Source organism: Lottia gigantea (genome assembly GCF_000327385.1).
Source record: "Lottia gigantea unplaced genomic scaffold LOTGIsca_119, whole genome shotgun sequence".
NCBI lineage: Eukaryota > Metazoa > Mollusca > Gastropoda > Lottiidae > Lottia > Lottia gigantea.
In genome coordinates this window covers 613,455-640,137 of record NW_008707205.1, presented here as the reverse complement: position 1 = coordinate 640,137, position 26,683 = coordinate 613,455, and the positions used below count along the sequence as shown (strand labels likewise).

Below are 26,683 nucleotides of genomic sequence, written 5' to 3'. Positions count from 1 at the left end.
TTGTAAACAGACATAATTCCTTTGACTTATCTATGCTAATATAGAAGTAAGTATACTGCAAAACTGCAAATTGGCAATAAAAATATCGTGAACATCCAACAACTCTAAAATAACACTACAGTCTACAGGCCTCAAAATTGTCCACGAAAGCTTATCCAAACCATAGGTAAATGAAATTATACTATTCAACTAGGACATCGGTATTGGTTCACCTTTTTGGAATCTAACCGTCGAATGACATGCAAAGTTTGTTTTTTTGTGTGCAAAGCTCCCATTGACCTGCATCAATGAGGAGGAAACTAGTTCAAATATTAGAAAGTGGTATCACAACCTATGTCATGGATATCTGAGTTAGCCATCAACGAACTTGATAAACCACCCCTGCTCCTGTGAATGAAAAAACAAATCTTACCCTTCTTTATCTTTATCATCAGTCTTGGTGTCACCATTTTTCTCATCAGTTTTACTTGGTGATTTACCTTTTTCTTTATTCTCTGGTGTTCTTGATCTCTTCTTCCTCGGTGACTTGGATCTGGATCTACTTTTCCTGAATTCAAAACAAGTATATTTTCAGAAATAAACCCCTTTTATAAAATATTCTCATGATACTCTATTCTTGTGCATTTAAAAACACTTTACCTGCTTCAGAAATTAGTTTGATTAGAATGACCTTCTATACCAGTCAGTTTTTGGTTCTTTACATGACATCATTTGCTTGGTTATGTCCAGCAACTGGTGGCTGTGGATTCTTACCTGGATCAGCATACAAAATTATCATCTTCACTCATAATTAAAATCGACCAAGCTGCCAATGGGTACAGATGATCCTCAAAAGATCAATGACAAAAGGCCAAGGACCAGCTGGTGGAAAGGATACTTAATTGTGAACATAAGTAGTAGAGATATTGTAACTCTTTCTCCCTTGCCATATTTTTTGATATCACAATAAAATAATAAGTAAAATGTACCTAGTAGATGGTGAATCTCTTCTGTCACTTTCTCTTCTTCTACCAAGTTCTTCTTTAATATGTTCTTCATGTTTCTTCAGGTTAGCTTGTATTCTTTCATGTTCAGCCTAAAAATAATCAACAAAACTAGGACACATATCTATTATTGTCTGAGAAAAAGGTATTTTTGATTTTTTTTGGATATTTTTAAGAGAATTGGAATATCAGCATCATCATAGTGTTGATAAAAAAAATAACTCATTGTAATAACATTGAAAAGAAACATATTTCTCTCTTAGAAATTTCAACCAATAAAAGTCCCAAATTTTGAAATTATTTAACATGCCAATACAACTTTCTGATTATTTGATTCTTATGTTAATTTACCTGTCGCTTTTTAATCTCTTCTTTCTTCTGTTCCAGAAATTTAGACGGTATTCCTGCAATGTTTTCTTGTGCACTAACCAACAATTCCCATAACTCTTGTAGAAAGATCCTGGCATTCTTCGGATTTAGAAATCCAGTCAGATTTATCTGCATATCTTTAGGATCAGGAAACTGTAATTATACAAGGGGAAGAAAAACATGCATTAGTAGAACAATCTCTACCCAGACCAATTCCAAGACTTCCTGAAACATTATTTTATGGTTATATTTTGAAATGACTGTTGATTGTGAGTAATGAGGAACCCAGCTGTGATATTTCATAAATATTCCATTCCAGATTAATCTGCTAAGTCAAACCACTCGAGGATTTGAGGTGCTGAATTCAAAGTTCATTTACATGGTCTTTTTTTCAAAAACTGGAACATTTTAACTTTTTACTAGGCACCCAGTAAATCAAAGGTATCAAACTGTTCGTTAAATTTTCTTTTCTCTAAATCTGAAGCAGTATATTGTATGATCAATTCATTATGTACTGGAACATTTATCACAGCCAAGTCTCTCATATAAATCATAGGCTTATATACAGAGCTACCAACACCAATAGAACATTATTACAGCCTCTAGGCACACCCAGAGGGAATTTAAGTAAATGTTTTATAAGTTTATTTAAGATTCTCATCTTGTGGAATGTAAGGGGAGATGAGGAGGAAACAACCATCAAATTAATAAAGTAGTCTAAATGTTTGTTTTACCAGCATCAAATATATGAGTGAATGACTATATATTTTCTTCCTGAAATGAGATGACTTTACACCTCAGCTCAGCTGGGAAAACAAATATTTAGACAACTTATCCTGTATATAAACCAAAGAGGTTTACTGAATTATTATGTCTATTAAGAACACTGATAGCATTAATTTGAGCCATTCCCATTCCCAATTAGGCATTTGTGCTTCATGCAATTCCACTAAAACTAAGTGTTTGAAGACATCACTAATTATGAAGGCCTTAAGTGATAAAGCGCATTTTGCAATTAGTAAAGTCATTAAACAGTTATTTTTTGTGGAATTGCAAGAATCACGTCTGATTGAAAATTGGAATGGTGCAAATTGATGCAGTCAGTGTCCCCAATACACTAGAAAACCTTTTGACAGTCCCTTCAAGCAGAACCTTTCAATCTATTCAGACTAGATGTCAAAATGTTACTGATTGACATTTACATCAGATGATATATTCTTATTCCTTTAAGATGTCCCCTGAACAAAAATCCTTTAATATCCCTGTCTTTATGGGACAAATAATAAACTGTAGAAGGTAAACACAACATCAACAATGGTTCATACTCCTTTTTCTTTCAAACATAGATCTACAATACTTTATTTTACCATCAACTGTTGTTAGACTAGAAAAACACACACAGTTTTCTCAAATAATAACAGACTTTCACTGGTCTTTTCAACAAATTTCTGCAAAAAAAGTCTTGGTATAAGAATAGGACTTGAATTGGCACTTCTAGAACATTGCAATAGATAAAACATTTGAAAGTATTTTGGAAAGCTAGCTTGTTGCAGTTTTTATCCATTTTATGCCTGTTTTGATGGGAATCATTCATTCATCTTTTTTTTTTAATCTTGTGATATGGCTGTATGTTACTTTATCCGTCATTACTCAACACATCAAAGCATGGTAGCCATTAATATAAGTGTCTTGAGTTTGAATGAAACTGATTGAAATTGATGTAATTACCTCAAATCCACGTAAATGATGCAATATACCAACCGTCCACAAATTACAGTTGTTATGACGATTGATGTCGAATGCCCTCTAAATATTTACTAATATAATGCTCCTATGGAATAAGCGATTCTGGAAGTGTGTGAACTCCTTGCCATGTCTCTTTGTATTTCATTCTTGGAGATGAATATTTATACGTGAACTTCTCTAATTGTGAGAGGAAACAGTCAAATATAAGTACAAAGTATAAACAATCTAGCATACAGAAATAATGTGCAATCCGTATGCTATAAACCACAGATAAAATAATGCTTACTGTTTTTTACAATTTAAATTCATAACTGTTTTTCATACTTTGGACTGCAGTTAACATTTTGTTCTTCAGGTGAAACTTGCAGTATTTTTATAACAGTATGGAAATAATGAAAAAATATTGTTACCTTTACATAAAAGACATATACTTACTATACCGAGCATTTTGAACCCAAAATCAAAGGAAATGATTAAGATGAAAGATTGAGTGTGATTTCTTTTGATTTTGGTCACAATCTACTCAGTTCAATCTTGAAGTAATAAATTTAACATTTAAATTTATTTTATCATTTCAAACTGGGATTTTGTAACTAAAGAAAATAAGTTCATAGCTTACCCGTTCCTCTAATTGATTATACACAAATTCTACAACAACATCATCTTCGATGCCTAATAATTCTGTGATTCTTTGAGCTATCCATGGTTTTAAAGTATCTACATTTACTTTGGTCATATCAACCTAAAAGAAATATTGGATCCTACAATATTTAAAATTTTGGGACCTATTTGACAAAACATTTTGCTATGAAACATTAAAAAAGAATAAAACATGTTTGCTATTAAAAGCCAAAGTTGGCCATGTCCGGAAGACGTTCAAACTAGAAATTTCACTTTCTGTTTCTATATAAAAGCTATGTCTTTTCTATATGGCAGAGTATCAAGAAAAGAAGCCATTTCAACTTTCAACAAGACAAGACATTGATTGAACTGTGAACACTGACTATTACTGAATAAGCTTGGCTTCCCGATCATGAGACTAAGGTACGATTCTTCAAACAGATGGCAAAATTGTCCCTGTAAAATAGGCTCATAATATCCTAAAGTCATGGTATCTATAATGGAAACATAAATTTATAAATACTGTTGAACTCACCTTGTTTTCCAAACTATCACCAAATTTCATAGACTTCATCAATTTCTTTTTCTTATCAGCAAATCTTGTATCCTGCTCTGCAGTAGTTCCCTACAAATAGCACAAATGGTACATTAGAATAACAAGACGGGTTAATAAATTTACATCATACTTTTTTTACAATCTGTAAAAATAGACAATAAAATAATGGGGGGATGTGCCATGTGGAAAAAGTAAAAACATTTTACTTTACAACCGGTACGGCCAACTAAAAAGCCTTTAATAAGTCGTGATGGCACGACGCTTCGGTAAGAATAATGGGGAATACTTCAAAAAAGATCTTTGATATAAACTATATACAAATTATCTCTATGATAATGCTAATGTTTGCTCTTTTATTTGCAATTTTATTTACCTTGAAAAATCCTGCGTCCGACATCTTGGATGCTTGCAGTATTTGGTCGCAAGAGGGCACCACTGTTAGCAAGGGGAAATAAAACGTAACCATTTATTTTTTTTAAGACCTCGTTTAAATCGTAACCATGTAATAACAATAACAACAAACTTATTTACGCTTTGATCCACAGTATTACATTACTATTTAAAGATTTGTCAGCTTTGTTTGAATTAAAATATTTAAAAGAACAGCAACGATCACAAGTCACAAGTTAGCATCGATTTGTATCCAATTTTCAGTCGGACTAACCAAGTATGAAAAATGTCTTTTCATCGTCTGGTGCTGTTTGCCCTGAACTCCGCTACATAATGGGTAAGTTCAAAACGTACGTTCAGAAGTACTATATCCATATATCTTGTGTTATTTTTGATTTTTAGATGCTCTTTTTATATCCTTATTAGCCTTTAGATCGGATCTGTTCCGAAATTGACATTGGGATGACCATCTCGACGTAATTTCAGACATTGAATGCCGAACCTCTAGGTCAGTGACTTTAACTGCTTTCTTTCAATCATTAGGGTCAACCCCCCCCCCCCCCCACCCTTTCCTTGTTGAAAAGGCACGGAAAGTCGATGTGTTAGGAATATTCTTAATTCATCTGAATACTCAAAAGATACTCTTAACAGGGAAATAACAACAACAGTGGAATGATTGAAATATATTTAATAACATGAGTTATCTAGTATTGCTTGCATTATTCAAAGTGTTAAAGCTCTGTTTTTATCTTCGAACCAGTATTTTTCTGTTTAGCTTCTTTTCCATCTTGGCCTTTACGCCCCGTCTTCTTATCAACGTGTCTTGTGTCTGCTTTGTTATCTTTAGTGTGTGATTTGTTGTCTTTGGTGTCTGCTTTATCAGCAGTTGGTGTCCTTTTATTAGTACTTCCGGTTGTAGAGTCGTCATCATCATCGGCCATTATTTCTTCTTCAACAGAATCATCAACAATAAGATATTTTTCATCATCCTTTGTTTTCTCTTTTATATTTTCTGCCTCTTGCTTTTCTTTCCCTGCAAAGAAAAAAAAAAAAAACTTTTGTGGGTTTTAACGGGTTTATTTCAACCACCCCCACCAATATCACTTTTAGTAATGAATGTGGTTCGTCTGCAAGTCTATTTTTTAAGTACTCAAGCAGACATTACTAATTTTATAATCAAAGATGTTACAGCGTTTTTTGGTAATATCTGAGAATGTTTAAAAAAAAAAAGACACCGGAGGTACCGTTGCCACCAAGTCTCAATCAAATGGGAACTTGAAGTTGGATTTTGATTGTGAAAAATAGTTCTCAGATGGCGAATATTAAGCTCTATTAGCTTCCTATAGTATTCAAATGGTGAATATTAAGCTCTATCAGCTGCTTATAGTACTCAAATGGTGAATATTAAGCTCTATCAGCTGCTTATAGTACTCAAATGGTGAACATTAAGCTCTAACAGCTGCTTAGAGTACTCAAATGGTGAATATTAAGCTCTATCGGCTGCTTATAGTACTCAAATGGTGAGTATTAAGCTCTATCAGCTGCTTATATTACTCAAATGGTGAATATTAAGCTCCATCAGCTGCTTATAGTACTCAAATGGTGAATATTAAGCTCTATCAGCTGCTTATAGTACTCAAATGGTGAATATTAAGCTCTATCAGCTGCCTATAGTATACTCAAATGGCGAATAGTAAGCTCTACCAGCTGCCTATAGTATACTCAAATGGCGAATATTAAGCTCTACTAGCTGCCTATAGTATACTCAAATGGCGAATATTAAGCTCTATCAGCTGCGTATAGTACTCAAATTGCGAATACTAAGCTATATTAGCTGCCCATAGGCAAATATCTATCCGACAATATCCTTAAAAAGGCTGTTATTAATTTAGTTTCTGATATAAATGGAAAAATTTATATAAATCATATATTTACGTCTTTGTCTGTCTTGTTCCAATTTCTCTTTAGCTTTCTCTCGCTCTGTCTTTGGTTTAGTAGATTGTTTAGGTTTATCGGCATTTCCTGTCTTTCCTATGAATGTTAAATACAGAATTATTCAAAATGGTAAACAGTCGTATCTCAGATAAGTCTGACGTCAATTTCAAAATAAGGCATAAAAAGGTTTTTAATTTTTTACAAAATGAATTTTGTACCAAGAAATTGACAGAGGATTTTCCAGTTCTCTTGGTTGTTTAATCGTCTTTTTTCGGGGGGTGCAACTCGTACATACTAACTTGGTCAATACATACATCGTAGCAAAATACATGTATATTTTTACCTTGTGCTTGTTTTTCAGCAAATTTCTTTTTGATATCCGGTAGATGTCCAGTGACAGACATTTCTTCTATACTTTCTTTTAACACATCTTCTAACTGCCCAATATAGTTCTTCAGATAATCATCTACGGGACCAGTAGTAGCAGGAGCATCTTTAGCCTGTCAATAATCAAATAAACAGAGTTCAAATTTCGTTTTTCATACCTTTTCATTTTGTACAATAATAACTCTGATGAAATTCTGATCCCACAACATTGTTAGCGAAATGCGTTCAGTTTATAGAATATTACAATCAATCAAAAACATTTCTCAGTAAAAGCTTTAATTTCGAAAATTTCTTATTCAGGCCTTAGACCAAGAGTAACCCACATAAAAAAAAATCTAAAGTTTTATCAATGACCTAAATAAATAGTTTCTTATTAATAATTTCTTGCCTTAGATATTTTCCTCCGATGCATGGACTTTGTAAAACAACACACCAATACTCACAGCATAATGAGCCTTTTATCGAATCATAAATATTACATGTACCTTATTTTCCTTTTCTGACTGTTTCTTTGATTCCTTAGCTTCTTCTTGTTGGTCTTTTAATATATCATCATAATCTTGTAATCTGTCTAAAAACAACCCTCTTATATCTTCTAGCATCTAAAATGATATTTATTAAGGCTTTCAGTGAGGTTTATAATAATAATAATAGGCAGTGACGTGTGATAACCGCAAGCAGAGTAATATTGCACAGTGGTGCATCATGGTGATTACCATTTGCGTATATGGTTGAGAATAATAAAAGTAGTCATGAGTTCTCAGTTGCATGAGAGTTTATATATACTTTCTCATTTTCTTCAACCTCTACCACTTCATTCAATGCAAAAAGCAAAAACTCCCGTCTTGTATAGACGGTTTTAATTTCAAGGGAACCCATATCGGTAGTATATAGAGCGTGGGTCTATATATATAAGTAGTCAAAAAAAAAGACTTACTGGTTGACTGAGACTTTCCAAGTCAGCCATAGAGAATCTACTGTCTTTGTTAACATCCAGAGTTTCAAATACCTACAAAATTACCAAATAAAAATGATTTCAATAATTAACAAATTGATTGCAGAGTTAAGATTATTCGCACTGTTGAATTTTCTCGACACTCGGTAAATAAGTTTGTTTCCATCCTGAAATGTTTTAGTTCCGGATTGGGCTAATGAAGATGTTATGCAGCGAGGAAAATTTCCGAAGGGTTGACACTATCTTTCCGATTCCAAACTGTCAAGAGCCATTTATTTTAGTTAGCTGCTGAGGTAATGAAGACGGGCTATGCCATGCAGTAGAAACTATGGAAATTTGCTAGAAATTGTTTTACGTTCTTGCAGTATCATTGACGTCATTTTCTTTTTCCAAACGAATGACTATTCAGATATTTTCTGATCACTGATAATTTGCCAAGACATTCCCAGGCTAGCTAAAGCCACTGCGAAACCGCAACTATTTATATGGAACAAAGGATGAACTCTTATCAATGAAAAAGGAACTTCTATACCAACTCACTTCTTTAGTTATATGTTGTAGCTCATCAGTCCATTCAATTAAATCTTCCATAAATTTCTTATCCTGAAATTATCAAAACTATCATCACAGTGGGTAGAATGACCAGCACATGGGAGCAGTTTGCTTCCCATAATACATGGGATGTGTGTGTATATGGACGTACGAGGGTGATTGATAAGTAACAATTATGAGCTTATCCCTGAGGGATCGTGGTACAGACGTGTTAGACCGATTGATACAGTGGCGCGCTCAGGAGGATTGTTGTATTTGACTAATTATTATGTTTAGTTGGGTTTTCATTCTAAACGATATTATTAGCTTAAATTAAGCCGGTAAAATATTTTGTTGTCGATTGTATCCATAGAGTCAACTGTTAACAGAATTCTGAACTGCGTTTATGATATATCTTACCTTCTTCAGATGTCTTTCAAACTGTGGCAATGTAAACTTTGGTACATTCAGTAGATATGTTGTAAAATAATGCCTACAAAAGACACCAATAAAAATGCACATCGAAGCAAAAGCGAATCTATAAAATCCAAAGGCTTGAGGTCAAAGATTTGGTAACTATCGGATTTCATATGGCCTGAGATCAATTTTGGGCATATAGAGGGCTTAATTTACTTCAAATGAGAGTGAGAAAGAAAGTTAAGTAGATGATTGAAGAAAAATTTTAAAAGGTGAGTACAAAATATATGATATACTATGTAATGTTTCGGTTACTTACAACAAAACATCGGTTTCTATAGTTGTAGGATCGTCAATATCCTTAAATACAACAGAATTAAGGCTAGAAATACTAGTCTTGGTTTTACAGTTTGAAGATTTTACTGTTTTATTTCTATGGTACCATTCTATATCAGCAGAGTAGGTCTTCCCAGTAGATCTCACCTGCCAATACCTACAGAAAGTAAAGGGCAATATTCTACAATATTAGCTCAACTCATCGGAAAAGATTTTAAAGGGACAGATGTGCCATTTCGAGAGGTTGATTTTAGTCCTGCATATATGTCTTCTAAAGTGCTAGAAATGTACGAAAATCACATACTTATATTTTCTTTAAAAATACTTCAAACTATGAATTTTACTCATTACTTCAATATATGTCTTTTATATATATTACATATCTTAAATTGAAGAGTCGTCATTTTAACATTCAAACGCAGATAATTCTGGACATGAATTTGTAGGCTCAAATTTTGATGGCGAGCTGTGAACACTATAACTGATAGGCTTAGCTATATAAATTCCAGTTTCTGAGACTAAAGTATGATTGGTCAAACAATGCCCTATCTGTCCCTTTAAATGTGACAACCCTTTAATATAGATTTAATAGAAATGCGAAACCCTCGATCAATGTGTTTCTGACAGCCAACGGAACATTTGACGGGTGAAAGAACTTAGGACAGATATATCCTGCATCCTTCCAAATATCTGAGTCTCGGAAGTTTATGAATATGATCTCAAAATACTGACCATTTAGTTGGAATATACAGACAATCTCCAGCCTTAACTCGAACTTTGTGGTATTCTACTTCCCTTAAAGTTGGGAATTTTGTAAAATCTACCTTATTTATATCTATCGTGGTATAGTCAACGGGTACCTATAAAATATATAAATGATTATTACTATTATTTTACTAGAAAATAAGCGTTTTAAGACCTCATTATCGCAAAAACTGCAAATATAATATGATGCCCTTTGTGATAGTGGCTTCATAAAATATTTTAGTGAAATTACAAGCACCACAGACGTCTGATTGAAAATTGGAATGGTGCAATCGATATTATCAGTGTTCACAATAAATTTCAAAACAGTCCCTTTAAATTCTTTACCTTATCACCGTACTCAATATGGCTTATCAAAGTAAATTCTTGAGAACCAACAAAAGTACAGTGTATGGTATCTTTATTTCTTCTGTGTATTGGACTAGATTGATCTGTATGACTGATCCATAATTTCTGAAAAATAGAGGTGGTTTGGATGATGTCGACTTGCGCGATATACTTTTTTAATTGTAGCGGAATCTAACGTGTAACTTCTATTCCAAATTGTGATACGTTTAGCTGAAATTATTGTACTCTAATTGGGCTCTAAAACGGACAGGAAGGTATCAACACCACTAACAGCACCAATTTCCACCCACGCCTTGATCGTTCCCGAGTTAGGCCTACATCACCAAGACATCACTCATACTGCAGCAACATCAACATAACAGATTCTCCTCAGGGACACAAACAGCTCGCCTGACCATTATCAACGACCCATCAGTGCTGACACTGTTCGACTCCCAGAACCTGCGCGGTCGCTGTCCATACAGGGGCCCACTCCTCATTAACGTCAACAACGTCTTGAGTGTTTCACCCAAAACAAAACATTGATGGCATCAGCAGTGAAGGTGTTCTCAGATGAGTCGGTACTGCATTTCCAACAGAACAGAAAAGTAACATAAATAGTGATCTACTAAATATAAAATGCAATACACGATCCATGATTCAATAGCATTTCCAAGTTGACTAAATACCAAATGAATACACTACACATAAAAAGCTACACATACATAGTAAAGGCTAACTTACATGCGTTGAAAATGAATTGAGAATTGGTTCACAATGAAGACATTTTGGTACAGACACATCATCTCTAAAAAAAGATACCATTATTGATCATTGCACAATTCAGGTTTAACTGCTTCGGAAGCAACCCATTTTCGTATTTATTTGGGCATTGTAGGCGATTATAAATGCCATTAAATTCCGCATTTAGGCTCTTTGAAATCAGAATGTGGAAACATATAACACAATGGTTCAATCGCCATTATCATTTAATTAGTGTATCACTTTGTGTTTCCGGATTTCTAGATCTGTCACCACAACCTGTCAGGTGATGAGGTTCTTTCAAAAATGAGGATGATATTGATGTATACATGTTAAACCAAGTTCACAAATAAATTCAAAAATGAAACTTCATAGCATCTATAGAAGAGTGAAGGGCCATCCGAACTTCTAGGTCCTTAATCTTTACCTATAAGGCTCCCATTTGGCAGACCTGAAACATTTCAAAAAATATGGATTACATGTAAATATTGCACTTACTTACCTCATGAAAAATGGCACTTTGTTGTTAAAAACGGATCCTTTATCTGTATAATTTAATAAAAACTTTCTGAATGAAACCTGTCCTACTTCTGGTGAAATGTGAACCCAATTTGTTAGAGTTTGTGGTAAAACTGTAAAATAAGTTATGTTCCCCCATTTTTCATACGCTATGGAGGTTTGTTCAACGGCTTGAAATAAAACTGGTAGATAAGGGGCTGCATAGCTATTAAGGAACTCCTCCGGTTTTAGGTACTTTTTGTAGGCATCTACTTTGTGAACTTGCTGTGAACTTCCAAGCGGCTGGAGATGCCCTGGCCACAAAGATGGATCATCATCCAAACTCGCGGATCTTTTTGTAGATTCCTTAGAAACTTCGGATTCCTTAGACTTCCTGGGAGTCTTTGAGACTTTTTTGACGCACGTTACACTATGAAGTAAACAAAACAATGAAAAAAGGAAATATATCCAATGAAAAGAGAAAATTTTCCACATTTTGAACCAAGTTTACCACGTCTTCTTTAACATTTTGTGGTGAGAATGAACAGATTGGGTGATAAGGAATCCAAATTTAAAAAGAGAATTTTTGTTTCTGTAGTATAATGAAACTTGGTCACATGGGAACAGAATGATAAGGTCTTTATAGATAAACGAAAAACCGGGAAAGATAGGGGGCCCAATAGTTAAATGAAAAAAGGTAACAATGGAGTAGTCTCATTGAAAGCAGATCTAGAAGATTCGTTTTCTTCGTGTGAGAGATTAGGGTGGTTCAAAGGTAGTTAGTTATTACAGAAGGCACTGGCACAGGGAGTAACTTTACCTTGACATACATGTCAATCAAATTCAATGCGATTATGATTGACATTTTCCCTCTTGAAAATGGTTTTTACCTCCAATAGTACCCCAACTTCATTTCTTAAAAAAGAATGCACCAAGTCAATTGGGCCAATATGCACAAAGACACCTCTGTACATAAACTGTTGTCTTTTGAGACAATGAAGAAATTGAAATGAAAAAATCGTTGATAATTGTGTAAAAAATAACTATTTATTGTGATATGTAGTATCTAAAACTAGTATGGTTTACAATTATTAGTTGTCATAAATAATTATTTATCACTCTTAATTAAGCTGTAATATAGTTACGTTGTCGATTTAAAGGGACAGATCGTCATTCGTTTATTTTTTTTAGCTTTTTTTTTTTAATCGGTAGTAGTGTTCACAGCTCGCCGTCGAAACTGAGTCTTCAAAAGCAGAATGTGAAATTCCTATTATTTTGGAAGGAATATGATGCGATTTTTGTACATTTCTAGTCCTTCTAAAGGCTATTTCTATGTCTTCGAGACCCAAATTAACTCATGAATAAGGCGATTCTCTCCCTTTAAGCATATTGTATAGGTATGCATCTCTTGAATAGATAAATAAACCTCACAACTACTGCACCAAATTGTTTATCATAAACACCAAGTTGCTTTACCGAATATGTACTGCCATTTACAGAACCAATATTTTGATTGAGTAAATAAACTCTAACAAATTTTTATTTTGCCTTTACTGGACCAATAATTCCATTTCATAGCATAGAGTATTGTAGGGGCAAGTCTTTACAGAAGCAAAATTTTCGTGTCGAAAATTCATTGCAAAAATATTTTCGTGTTTGCATTATTCTTATTGACATTTTGATTTTGTAAATAAACTCAACCAATATCTTCAACTTGCCATGTTTGACCATTCTTAAATCAATATGTTCATTTTGTAAATTTCCTGAACCAATATTTTCACTTTGTAAATTTCCTGAACCAATATTTTCGTCTTGTAAATTAACTGCAATGAATCAATATTTGTAAATTTCCTGAACCAACATGTTTATTTTGTAAATTTCCTGAACCAATATTTTCATTTTGTAAATTTTTTGAACCATATGTTCATTTTGTAAATTTTGCACCAATATTTACATTTTGTAAATTTCCTGAACCAACATGTTCATTTTTGTTAATTTACTGAACCAATATGTTCATTTTGTAAATTTTGAACCAATATTTAAATTTTATTTCATTTTGTAAATTTCCTGAACCCATATTTTCATTTTGAAAATTTTTCCTGCACCAATATTTTCATTATTTAAAACAGTTTGATTCAATGAAGAAATTTCAGCGGTTATAAATAGATGTTATCTCCCTTGAATTAGTAACTACTGGACCATCTTTGGCTGTATTCGTTAGCGTTCAATCCAATCACTTCCAATGTAACTTCCATGATACAAAAACAAGTTCCTAATTATGTCAAGGTATTATACAGTGTGTTCGTAATACCTTGACATTGTGAAGATGAGGCCAGCCCGGTACGGCACATCAGCTGGTAAGATGATACACGTATTCGTTTAACAAGCCATCCATGCGACTTCCACTTGGTACAAGCGTGAATTGTGCCAGCCACTACAATACAACACAAAACTTTGTCGAGTGACTCGTTCAACTTGTATCCGAATACGTGTATTGTATCGATAACTTGTATCCATAGCAGTGACCCCATATCCTACTTTGGGAACGAAAGGAAAGTCTTGTTTGAAACGAATCTTCTTCCTTTGCGGCCAATTGGCACTGTTGAATGGGTAGTTCGAGAACGACACGGTTCCGGCATCGCCTGAAAATACAATACAATCTGGTCATACATTGAGGACAGTGATGGGGTCAAAGTAGCTATCAGAGACTGGTATAGAGTCAGATGTTTCGGACTAGTAAAGATATGAAGTGAAATCGAAACCTTGTCGTGCTAACCTTAAAATTGTAATTCAGAAGAAGTATTTAGAGGGGGCACTGATTGCATAAATTTGCACCACTAAAACAAAGCGTTTAATGACGTCAATAATCGCAAAATATGCTTTATCACATATGAACTTCGCGATTAGTGACGTCATAAAAAGCTTTGTTTTAATGCAAGTGCAGGAACCACAGACGTCTGATTGGAAATTGGAATGGTGCAAATAGGTGCTATCAGTGTCCCCGACAAACATACATAGTTTACATAACCTCTTTAGAATTTCTTGAACGAAATTGTTTCGTGGTAATGTGCCTTCAATCTGATCAATGATGATAAAATGAAGTGTAAACTTACAGCCGCCTCTGTGATAAACATTGCTAGATAGAGTATCTTTACCAGACAAAAGTTGTAATCCTGAAATGAAATTGATTAAGAAATAATCCAAATGTGCGTTAATCTATGATCCAATTTACGCGCAATTGTTTGGTTGAACTAGAAAACAATTTGGTTTGGTTGTAAAAGATTTGCAATCTCTATAATATGATTATCGAATCAGATTTCGGGAAAGAAAATTTGTCAGGCCCTCGACATGGAGGCCTATGACTCAAAAACATTTGTTGTGATTTAAACGTATAATTTTTTCAACCAGGTTTCAAGCTGTTATTGATGTAAGAGGGGGCACATAGAAAACAGATTTCTTGGCCTTTTACGTTAAAATCTTTTAGCAATTCGAAACCAAAACCGTGGATGCTACTGTCCTGGTAACATATGGCACATCTTCATCAGCCGAATCAAGTGAAGGATTCTTGTGCTAGAATTTAAAATTAAAAAAAAAACAAAATGTAGGCTACCTCGTACACCATTTCTAAGAGATGAAACATTAGCAGCTAGATTGTTGATATCCAAGGTATGCTGTTTGCCCGTTCCTCTACTTTCTCGGGCAATAGAACCAATATCCTTTAACCGATTACCCCACGATAACCGGAATTTAGACCAACTATTGTCTAAAGATGACATCTTTTTGCGCACTTTTTGCACCTGTTTTCGAGTATAATCTATGGCGGAATCTGTTGCGTTCTTCATATACTGAATCTGGCTCTGACTCACTGAAATAAAGATTCGAATCTTACTCCAAAAAATAGTCAATGCTCTTATTGTAATATATTTTTATGCTGAGTTTGGAAAAGACATCTTCTTTCACGTAATCAGTCGAATAAAAATTAGACCAAAATTTCGTTTCGTTTTTTATAAGCTTTTATTTTTAATATAGCCACTTCAGTTAGGGTGCTCTCTTGGTCTAATTAAATCGATATCATCTTCTTCAATCAATCAAATTTCGACCCTCTCCAGCTGACATGATGCGGTGTTTATCAGGATAGGTAAAAATGTTCATTTGACGAACGTTTAAGTGCTTAATTCAGTTATCTTGATTTTTATCAAAATGATGATACGAGCTCAGTTTGAGGCCTAATTTATTACCCAATAGAGAAATTAGTGTGATAATGGACAATATAGGTAAAACGATAACACAGACAAAACAACTCACCAGGCATTTCCGCCATTAACCTGATTTTGTGCTGCAGTTTCTCCGTGAGTTTTCTTTCGTGAGACAACGATTTATCTTGCTTATGTAACTTTTTCATTACATCGGTCATTGAGTCGTTTATAGATCTTTGGAACATTCTCATTTCAGCTCTTAAGGTACCCATTTCCTCCAGAACCAAGTCCACACCTCGCTTGATCTCAAATTGTTCCTCTTGAACTAATATCACAGCATGCTCCAGATTGGTCAAATTTTTATGAATCTCCGTAATAGACGGTTCGTTTAAAATTGTTTCCCAATCCAAACCGAACTCCTCGGGATTGATCGGAAACCCGTCTGGTGTTGCGAATACTGAGTTATCATCACCTGTACCACCATCGAGTTTAGAGAAATCTGGAAAGAATGGAAAATCGAACTCCTCTTGAATGTCTGAAATGAAAAGTTAAAAAAGATTCAATTTTAGTATTTTTTCATCTTTGACATGGACGGTTGAAGATTGGACATAATCTATAAGAAACGCCAGTAGGGGTACAGATGGGGCATTTGCCCAACCTAGAAAAAATATTTGTATATATATGAGTCAGGATGAACTGGATCAATTCTACTTTTCTTCGGTGAAAATTCTCTGGGAAGCTTTTAAGTAGAAAGTTTTAAATCTAAACCCCGAAAGTTGCTCCCCCTTTTTGTACCCACAGTCTCGGGAATGACTAAAATAGGGAAATATCGTTTAACCTATAAGTGTAAAAAGTAAAACTTCTTGGTTTTTGTGGGTGATTCGTGTAACCCCCAAGACCCCCTTTATGGAATAGTTCAACAAAAGTTCCACGGTACACTTGTACCATACAAAAGTCTAAAAAAAACTGTAATGACTCCTTTAACCGACCAGCTGTATTAAGTTCCACGGTACACTTGTACCATACAACAGTCTAAAAAAACTGTAATGACTCCTTTAACCGACCAGCTGTATTATGATATTTGAAGACATACAAACGTTAAAGGCGTGACATTTGATCATTTGATACGTTTCATAATAGTATGAGGAAACACTTCACAAAATATCTTTCTTAATATCAAGTAATTTGTACCCTGTGAGATAGGCTGATCACAGCTTTTACGTAAGAAGAATTGACCTCAACTATCTAACATGTTGGCTAAAGTTCTTACAACAATTTTGAATCCGTCTAATTATGGGAAAAGACTCAAGGCAATCAATGCCCATCTGGTCCAAGGAGAAATATAGTCCGAAATTCACAATTATTATGGCGAGAACATCATATTATAGTCTACTAGGCCATTATTACAAGTAATTATTACACAAGACTTAAAACCTTCCTGATCAAGGCCAATTATGTACGTGACGTGACTTCTTTAAACATTCAAAAATGGTCAAAAATTTTGGGGATATACGAGCAATCTGTGCGTACACTGAACAACCCACCTGGCCACTTGTATATCTCCCATAGCAAAACAAGAACGTGCATTATCTGCTTGAAACATTGAAGACCACAATAATCGTCCAATACCCACTATAGATCAAAGCAGACACGGAAGACCAATAGCTCAACTACCATAGGGTTTGGTTGAACTATGGGCCCTTGGGGGCTGATTCCCAGAAAAACTGCAAGAGAGCATTTTTTAAAAAGCAAATTCTCTGGGATTGGCCAAGTGGCACCAACCCTTCAAGTTGAGCCACTGCAGCGGACATTTAAAAGGAAGATTATGACTGTTTGTGCCGATGAGTATTGTCCATTGGAGAAGCATATCCGAGTTTTGCTCTTATCTATACTATTTTATCACAGCCGATCTAATGTTATCACTTTAACATGCTTAGTTTATGTCAATATATAGTAATACCTCCATCTGGGTGAAACGAAAACAGTAGCTGTATTATGTAATTGGGTACTGAGTCATTCCAATCACGAACAGCACAGAGGTGCAGTTTCCTTTGTGTTGCATAAATGGATGCAAACAGAACAAAGAAAAGACCAAAATCTAAAGAATTCAATCCGCTTTCATTTTATTTTGGTACGTGGTTTTACCAATGTAAATATAACACATCGTATGTAAAAACTCGTAATTAACACAATAAAGATTTATAAAAGGGAGACAGTCACGCAATAGACTATATACAACGTAGGCTTAGACGGGTGAGATTCCTATATGTGCATAGAACATGTATATTTTTTCATATATTCATAAAATATATTTTCTAGACATTAATAATCTATTAAATAAATACGTCCCGAGGGATTTTCCGAAAAAAATTAACAAAGCAGAGTGATCTCCCCAAAGAGTACACTTTTTTTCAGAAAAGTTACCGACGTAGAATGATCTCCCTTTATTACACTTCCGGCTTAGCTTGGTGAATTCGGCTTCTTTCTCCCTTTAAAACTTTAGGCTTGTACAATGAATGAATGGACACGATTTTGGGTCGAAGTGCACATGTACAGGTAAGAAAAGTATACGAAACATGACGTAGGCTTATATGAAGCAGATAATCGTAATGTAGATACTTTTTTTTACATCATTTTTATTTTTTGAGGCGGTGGACAGAAAAAAAGAATTTCTAAGATGGCGGCTTTCGTGCCTTTACTTTTTTCAGTAAGGATGGAATGTCGAAGAGGGGGTCAAGTCGTAAGGGGCATTTTTCGACCCAAGCGCCTGTGTTATCGATAACAGGATGATAAGGATTTATTGCAATATTCTAAGCAGACTGTGCAGACGTTATCGGTTGCCCGTATTTTTAGTTCGTCAAAGAACGGGACTGTATTCATTAAATATCTTTTTTATCAAATATTCCTAAATTGAAAATTAAACAAGCACTTCACAATTAAAATTCGGTAAGAAAATAACGAGTTTGCTCCTTCAAGTCTTATAACAATTTTCTTTCGTTTCATAAATGAAATTCTACCGAAATGTAGTATTTCTGAATTTGTAAAAACAAAAAGAAATTTGATGGTCAAAGGTGAATGTTATTTCAATTTTCCATGTGTAAAATATCTAACTGAAATGACATTTTTCTTTCTAAATTGAAAGTTATTTAAAGAGAGAGGGTAGAGATTTGCTTATATAAAAACATTATTACTATAGGTGTGGCACCAATCTGAAACTGATATACACCGTCTGTTACAATACAGCATTAATAGAATGGGTACGCTGGTTTTGCAAATGAACAAACTAGCAAACCTCATGCATAACCAATTGATGTATACTACTAACCCCATTTAACAACAGGAAATGATTAAATATAACTGCATGGCAATGGTATAATGCGGATTTATAGTGTTCGGTCCAATATTCCAAAAAAAACCATAACCGGATATTACCTTTGAACATTTACAATACCTTAGATTTTTAACTTCGCTTAACAACTAATATTTTGCAGCATCAAATTCTAATACAACAGATCTTTTTGTTTGCTAATTAGTTTGCTAAACTATCCCACCCTTTTATCAACAATAGTTGCTTACATTTCATTTTAAAGCGATATAATAGTCTAAATATTTACTTTTTACTATTTTCTCCGAAAAAAGAAATTGTAACATTTGAAATGTGGCATTTGGTAGATACAATTGATACTGAGAATTATCACAAAAGAAATATGTTCTAAATTCGCTATGTTATGTCTCAAGAGAGTGTCAATAAATCAGGTCAGTCTTGACTCCGGGGTTGCCATTTGATAATGGCATAATGGTATGTTACATACGTACAATAGATGATAAAAGAATAACCTAGTTTCTGAAGCCAAATAATATACATGTATGTATAAATGTTTGTTTTTGTTTAACCAGCTGACAGAGCGCAATCTAAGATACATGTTATATTTTAAAGAATGCAGAATGAACGCCAACTTGCATGCAGACGTAACGTGCGATATGACGTAATCGGGGCTTCTGCATCAACAAATGGTAATTACGATAGCGTATACCGCTACTTCCATCGAATTAAGGCCCATCAGTTTGCAATGCAAATATTTAGACGGCAAGTTCGATTCAAATTTTTAGACAAAACCTTATACGATGCTAGTTATTTGTTTCCAGACCAGTCATTCACAATTCAGTCTGAGAAACTTTTATCGGTGGAAATACTTCGGATTATGTTTCAGATTTCTGTTTAAACTGGCTCTTGTAAAACTTATGTTTCAAAATATGTTTGGAAGGGAATAATAACAAATGATTATCAACAAACTGGATCTTAATAATGATAACAAAGTATAGAAACTTATATAATAATCATGTACACAAATCTTTATCCGAATGATATATTTTTAATGAGACCTTTGTTTGTGGTCTTTTGTTTGCACTGCTTAAAGGTGTTTTTGTGCAGAAACATGCCTAGTAAATCAATTATGTGTAAGTCAGAATGATGTCAATGTTAGATTTGCTAAATTACTCACAAGAGAAGCATATATTTCTTTTCAACATCTAGATATGTCAGAAACACAACTGTCGTCAGTAACGCTGTTGTTTTTGGCAGAAGTTGTTTAACAGTAAAATATATAGTTTAAGAACTTGTCGAAACAAGGGCAGTATAACGTGAAATATTTGAATCTAAAACTAATGATATGTGTATATGGAAACATTTATGTCGAATTTCCCCCTAAACCAATATTTTGAAACTGTTTATTACAGTAATAATTCCCTTAACCACCACCCAATTCCTGATAATAAACATAGATTCTGTAACAAAAACAGAATTGACAGACAGGACATAGATTTATAAACCAGCGTAGTGAATGATATACGACGTAAATAGGCGATTTGATGAAAGACAGAGTATTTAAACTTATGCCTCATTTACGTTACAACCTGCAAATACGAGTATATTATTATTTCTCCAGTCAGAGTAATTACATAAGTTCATTCAAAGATTATATAATACTCGGAATTCAGTAACGTATTATATTATTATTTCTTCCCGAATTTTCTGTTAGAGTATATTATTCCCCCCCCCCCCCCCCCCAGACCCCAAAATATAGGAGTATAGTAGTATTCTTCTCCGAATTCAAGCAGAGTTAAGAATAAATTATTACTTCTTCCTTAATTCAGAGTAATTTGTTATTTATCTGAATTCAGTCCGAGTATATTATTATTGCCCCTTTGAATTCAGTCAGAGTATATAATTTCTCACAGAATTCAGCCACATTATATCTTTTATTTCTCTTCGAATCAAGTTCGAGTATTGTATTATTTCTTCTTAATTCAGTATATTATTAATTTTCCCCGAATACAGTCAGCTCTCCTCTTTTAGTCATGAAAGCAATTATGAATTGTTAGAGCATTACTAGTACCCAAAAAAGTAAATCGGTATAATCATGCAAATCTCCCTTTCAAAACTGTTTATTATGTGAGGCGGAAATCTTTGCATATCATTGACTGCATCGCATATTCCCGGTATTCTACTGTAGACCTATATATATTCCAAACAAAAATAAAGAATTTACTCTTTAGAATGTGGCATTTAACTTGATCCAGACAAAATATACACAAAGCTTTTTATTTTTAGCACATTTCATCAATGAACAAAGAGATTCAATGAACACGTTCTTTATAGTATAAATAGTATATCAGTTACTTACTTTATTGATACCGCCTTCATTTTCATAATACTTGTTATAATAAATTGTTATAAATGAACCATCCCACTTAGTTTTCTTCAAAACTATTGGAATATCATCAGTCGAATTTTTCTAAACTAGTATATGTTTCTGAATTTCCTCATAACCCTAGTAATATTTATAGTATAATTGTATCATTTCGATTTTAAAAAAATATTCGAACTTTTTGATGGATTTTAATCTAAAATTAATCAAATGCCCTCCAATCATGAACAGTGCCAAATTTGGAAAAGAGACGACTTTTAACCTTTTACATAAAGTCATTGTAAAGAGGTTTTCTAGTCTTTGACTTCTATTTGAGACATTCCAATTATTCGTCCAATGCCTGTGGTTCCTGCACAAAGAGTTAACCGGAAATGACGTAGCTCCCACATTAAAAACCACTTTACAATCCCTTTAAATTCAGTATACAAAATATTATTACAATATGCTAAATGGGTGAGATTCTTTAAAACTAGGTGTACCTTTTTACTGAATGTATTCCGACTATTTTTAAACTTTTGGCGTCTCTGTGTTGATGATGTCAGACAATGTTTCGTCTATTCGATGAAAGTATTGGTTAATTTAACACTATCATTTACTTTCATGACAACACCTTCAATTTGATATTGACGTCTTAATCCGAATATCTCGTAAAAAGATCGAACCTTGACTGAAGGGGAGGGGGGTGTACGCTAGCTTCAAAATCTTGACTGGTAGTCACAATGGAAGATTTGGTTGAATCTTGACAGCCGAGCTACATCAATTATGACTGTCGATCTACTAGAACCTTTACTGGAGATTTACTCGAATCTTGAGTGCAGAATCTTTCAAATCATGACTGAAGATTTACATGAATTATAACTGGGGATTAACCCGAATTAAGACTGAAAATTTAATCGAACAGTGAAAGATTTTGTTTAAGTTTAACTGTTTAACAAAGTTAGTCTAACACGAACGATATTTAAGTGTTAATCATTGTTGAAAAAGACACTCAGGTGTTAAATGATAAGAATTGTTTTTGATAATATTAACAGAACCAAACCCAAACATCAGTCTACTATTAATCTGATAGGGAATGTAAATAAACGCTTACCACTTACCATTACGTCACGTACTTTGATAATATTTAATCTTGAAACGTGGCATCGGTGTTTAAAAAAGAAAAAGATTCGTGTCACCGACCGGCAGCGGGCACTCGAGGAGACAAAAAAAAATCTCCAGTTGGTCGTTTTCCAGGAAAAGTAATCTGATTGGACGATGACCCGACAAATATCAAAGTGTAGTTAACACGAGATATCTTTTTGTCGTGAAAGTGCGGGCACACGTTAGATTTTACCCAAAATTCGAATCGGCGACAAAAATCGACCAAGACTGTTCATGTTCCCGCACCATTAATGCGATACAGTCTCTCATTTAACAACATTACAATCCGAATCCGAACATTCTGCTTAGATGTTGCTCTAACTACATCAAGGCAAATGAGGCAAATATCTCATGCCTAATTTGACAAAACATGTATTGCTATTTGATATACGGAAAGGATGGTTAGCCTACCATTTTAAGACTACGGAAAGCATTGCGTTGGAAGACCTAACTGAGTCAAAGACATAGTATTTTTGCCTCATAGAAAAAAACATGAATGAATTGGACAAATTTTGCATTCTCGTACGTTATTGCAAATCACAAAAATCGTAAATAGCCGTCAAATATAGGACAAAGTGTAACGCACGGACACATCGGGGCGAGACGAAACATTGCTCTCTTTACGAGTTTGGCCTTATGATATTTGATGTGTGCAGGGTGTTATTATTAAAACAGGTGTATACTATATACACCATATAATATTTATATAATAACATCTCTAGAGTATATCATTATACTTTCGATTCATAGGTTAATCAGTTTGCTATGCTTTTCTTGGCACAATCAATCTTGGAAACATGCATTTTAATGCAGATTAACATCTGGTGTCCAGAACGTTGCATGATTGAAATATTTAGTTTCACATTCCAATGAATTCCTTGTGTCTATTTACTCAGCTGATAAAACTTCATTCTTTAACTATTCAAAATACAAATTCGAGGATTAAATAAGGATAAATCGTCGTTAACACGGAAGTGACGTGTGAGAAATCGATATCTAATGTCTGCATCCTTATCATTCACAAGTAGAAAGCATTCTGACCCATCATTCAGGCTTCGCGTTATATCTGACAAGCTCTAGATTTATAAATGAAGTGAAATGGATGGAAATGAAATTAAATGAATGGAGTTTTACGTCATACTTTTCTGCACCATGTGGGCTAATGAAGACGGGCAACGCCATGCAGGGTGCAATGAGGAAAATTTTGCCAGGGCAGCGGCATTAGTCTGCTCTTTTTCGATTTCGAGGGATCTTTAACGTTCCCATCCGAACGACTAGTGAAATGAATGGAGTTTTACGTCCTACATTTCTGCACTTTTCCATTTTCTGGCTAATGGATTTGGGCAACGCCATGCAGGGTGCGATGAGGGAAATTTTTCCAGGACAGCCGCTGTGGCATTAGCCTGCTCTTTTTCGATTTCCGACTGTCGCGGGATCTTTAACGTGCACTGCAGCCTGTAGCATACGGGGCCTCGGTTTATAGTCTCATTCGAACGACTAGACGCTCTTTCCACGTCAGCCCATCTTACCTGCATCACGGGTTGAAAAATTCGAATTATTATCTCGATCTAGATTTATAACAGACATTTTACATACATGTATCGTGTAGTAATGTCTTATCTTTACTAGTCTACTTGACTTTATTATCAAGTTCAAGTTCTGATTTGAAGCGATTACATGGCCTCAGCACCACTATGTTGTTAAATAATAAACAAGAATTTTTTAGCAGAGAAAATTTAAATATTACCATTAGTCGTTTCTATTTGTTCTTGCAAGTACATCCATCGTCTTTCTTTACCTCTCGTCACTCCTTGACTGCGATAGCCACTATTCTTTGGCACAACCTTGGTACAAATGCGCTTTGGGGGCTAAGAAACCTCTAGGCCATATTTAGAAGAAAGTGCTCAATTAATCAGCAAATGAGAAAAACATCTCTTACGATTATGCCAAGTTCGTGGGTTTTTTGGGGTTTTTATTTTTATCGAGATCCCCATAAATATCTCCACTATAAAGCTTTGGTGGAACAAAAAAGGTAAAGAAAAGACTAAAAATATTGCAAACCAAGGTGCTAATTTTGTCGGATTGGCTAATAACGCAAATTAAAGATTGGAATAGCGGTTTGTTACATTTGACGACCTTCATTTTTAAAATGTACCTCAATAATATTCCATGGTTAAGACTATATAGCCTTCTTTAGCATAAAAAGTTACACCCAATTTTAATTTTGATATTAAAACTAACAAGCATGGGAATAAAGTTAAAATAAATATCCTCATATATCCTTTATATTTTGAACTATTTTAATTACATGTAATAAGGCGTCTAATCGTGTAAGATTGCTAACCTTTCATATAGACATAAAAACGAAACATTTTTGATATTATAGTTTTTGTAACAAGATAAAATGATACCGTCCACTGATCTGATTAAGATATTATAGATTTCAATGATCTGACGACATTGTTATACAAATAAAGTTCAAGGTCATTACTGGAATCGTATGAATAGTTCTATTTTGACTTGTATTATAAACCCGCATTTAACCCTTTTAAAACATACGGGTCCAATTTCTTGACCCCAATTTAAAAAGTATTTAGCCAGATCACCGATGGCACCCGCAGACACGAAACTACACGTTTAGATCTGTAGTCTAATCGAATTGTTCTCTAATTGTTCAGATTTTGTCTTATGCTGCAGAAATGTTTCATCGTCTTAATATTTCATTTGAAAATGTTTTGTTTCAATATCTGGACTAATATTAATTAATATTTAATGCTTTTAAAAGTTATGGCCCACCTGTGTAGAATGACCACTGCGAAACTTTCACAATTGTCGATTTTGTGAATCGTGAGGCATGTTTGAATTTCTCTAGTAATAGGATCTTTTTGGAATATCATTATACAATGATTATGCAACAGTCACGTTTAGATTTAAATATTTAATCATTTTAAACACATTGAGACCGGGTACTATTACTATATAAATAATCATTTTAAATAATTTAAAGGAATAGTTTCCTTTATCAAAATTATTTTAAATTTTGTGACGCTTTTAAGAACGTAAATGAAAAGAAAAGAAATCGACAAAATTTGTCATTTGAAGTCGAATTAGGCCTATGCTTATAAAGTGTTTTCATGTCGACCTTATGACTGACCGAATTTGCGACCTACGCATGGTTGCGAATAGGAAGAGCGGTCTTGGGATTCGAATGCAACTCTCATTGAACTAAGTTGTGAGTTGCATCCTGTACACATGACCATTTCATTATTCAATTGATTTTATCAATTTAATTTCATACATAGATGAAACATAGTCAGTTTTGACATCTTATATTAATAACTTACAATCTATGGTCAAATATAAAATTGTTTCTTTACTTATTCAAAGTCAAGTTGAAGACATTTCTGAATTTCCTCAAAGAAATTATCTAATCATGTCGGTACGTTTTTAGTTTGTAGGCTACATGATTGGGTTGAGCCCTAGAACAAGTATTAAAACGATATCACAATGATAAAATAGAGATTTTTCCACGTACCTGGTTTCTTCTCAAACTGGCCTCTTAGACCCGGACTTTCCACTCGATTTTCTTTTTTAATATCCTTAATTTGATTTGCAATACGACTACCTTTAATTTCAGTGACTCTGCTTCGCTCTGCATGTCTCTGCTGTGTCGAACTATCTGTTAGCTCTCTGTTACGACCACGTGAATTTCTAGTCCTTTGTTCAAGCTCCAATCTTCTTCGATTATGTTCTGCTAACCTCCGTTCGTGTTCCCTTTTCCTGCGTTCATATTCAACCTTTTTTCTTTCATAATCAGCTCTGTTCTGTTCATATTCTCTGTCAAGATTTCGTCTGCGATCATAATGTCCGTGGCCGTAAGTTTGCCGCTTTAATCGTCGTATACTACGAGAAGATATAAAGTCGTTTCCTATATGAACTTTATCATCTTGTATCGCAGATGGCTTGTCCTGAACTAGTTTAACATTACTTATGTCCAAACTATAACATATATGATATAAACAAAGGATAGTATACCATAGAACTTTACTTATTGAACACAT

General features: G+C 34.1%; 4 protein-coding genes across 4 annotated transcripts; all 4 read right to left on the bottom strand.

Moving 5' to 3' along the window:
• Nucleotides 1-1,325: 1,325 nt before the first annotated feature.
• On the bottom strand, nt 1,326-4,672 carry LOTGIDRAFT_137917 (hypothetical protein; the record flags this gene model as incomplete). Its single annotated transcript, XM_009047953.1, has 4 exons — nt 1,326-1,505; nt 3,718-3,840; nt 4,255-4,344; nt 4,649-4,672. The coding sequence occupies 4 exons, from the start codon at nt 4,670-4,672 to the stop codon at nt 1,326-1,328; spliced, it is 417 nt and encodes a 138-aa protein (XP_009046201.1).
• Nucleotides 4,673-5,396: 724 nt separating this feature from the next.
• On the bottom strand, nt 5,397-12,073 carry LOTGIDRAFT_171757 (hypothetical protein; the record flags this gene model as incomplete). The annotated part of the gene is made up of 13 exons (XM_009047952.1): nt 5,397-5,698; nt 6,601-6,696; nt 6,944-7,100; nt 7,473-7,589; nt 7,925-7,996; nt 8,483-8,545; nt 8,894-8,966; nt 9,210-9,383; nt 9,959-10,086; nt 10,319-10,444; nt 11,063-11,126; nt 11,508-11,531; nt 11,583-12,073. The coding sequence occupies 13 exons, from the start codon at nt 12,071-12,073 to the stop codon at nt 5,397-5,399; spliced, it is 1,887 nt and encodes a 628-aa protein (XP_009046200.1).
• Nucleotides 12,074-13,957: 1,884 nt separating this feature from the next.
• LOTGIDRAFT_171756 (hypothetical protein) lies at nt 13,958-17,361 on the bottom strand (the record flags this gene model as incomplete). The annotated part of the gene is made up of 5 exons (XM_009047951.1): nt 13,958-14,220; nt 14,692-14,751; nt 15,189-15,443; nt 15,884-16,309; nt 17,319-17,361. The coding sequence occupies 5 exons, from the start codon at nt 17,359-17,361 to the stop codon at nt 13,958-13,960; spliced, it is 1,047 nt and encodes a 348-aa protein (XP_009046199.1).
• Nucleotides 17,362-25,529: 8,168 nt separating this feature from the next.
• Nucleotides 25,530-26,683, bottom strand: LOTGIDRAFT_171755 (hypothetical protein; the record flags this gene model as incomplete). Its single annotated transcript, XM_009047950.1, has 2 exons — nt 25,530-25,597; nt 26,158-26,683. 2 exons carry the CDS (start codon nt 26,681-26,683, stop codon nt 25,530-25,532), a joined length of 594 nt encoding a protein of 197 aa, XP_009046198.1.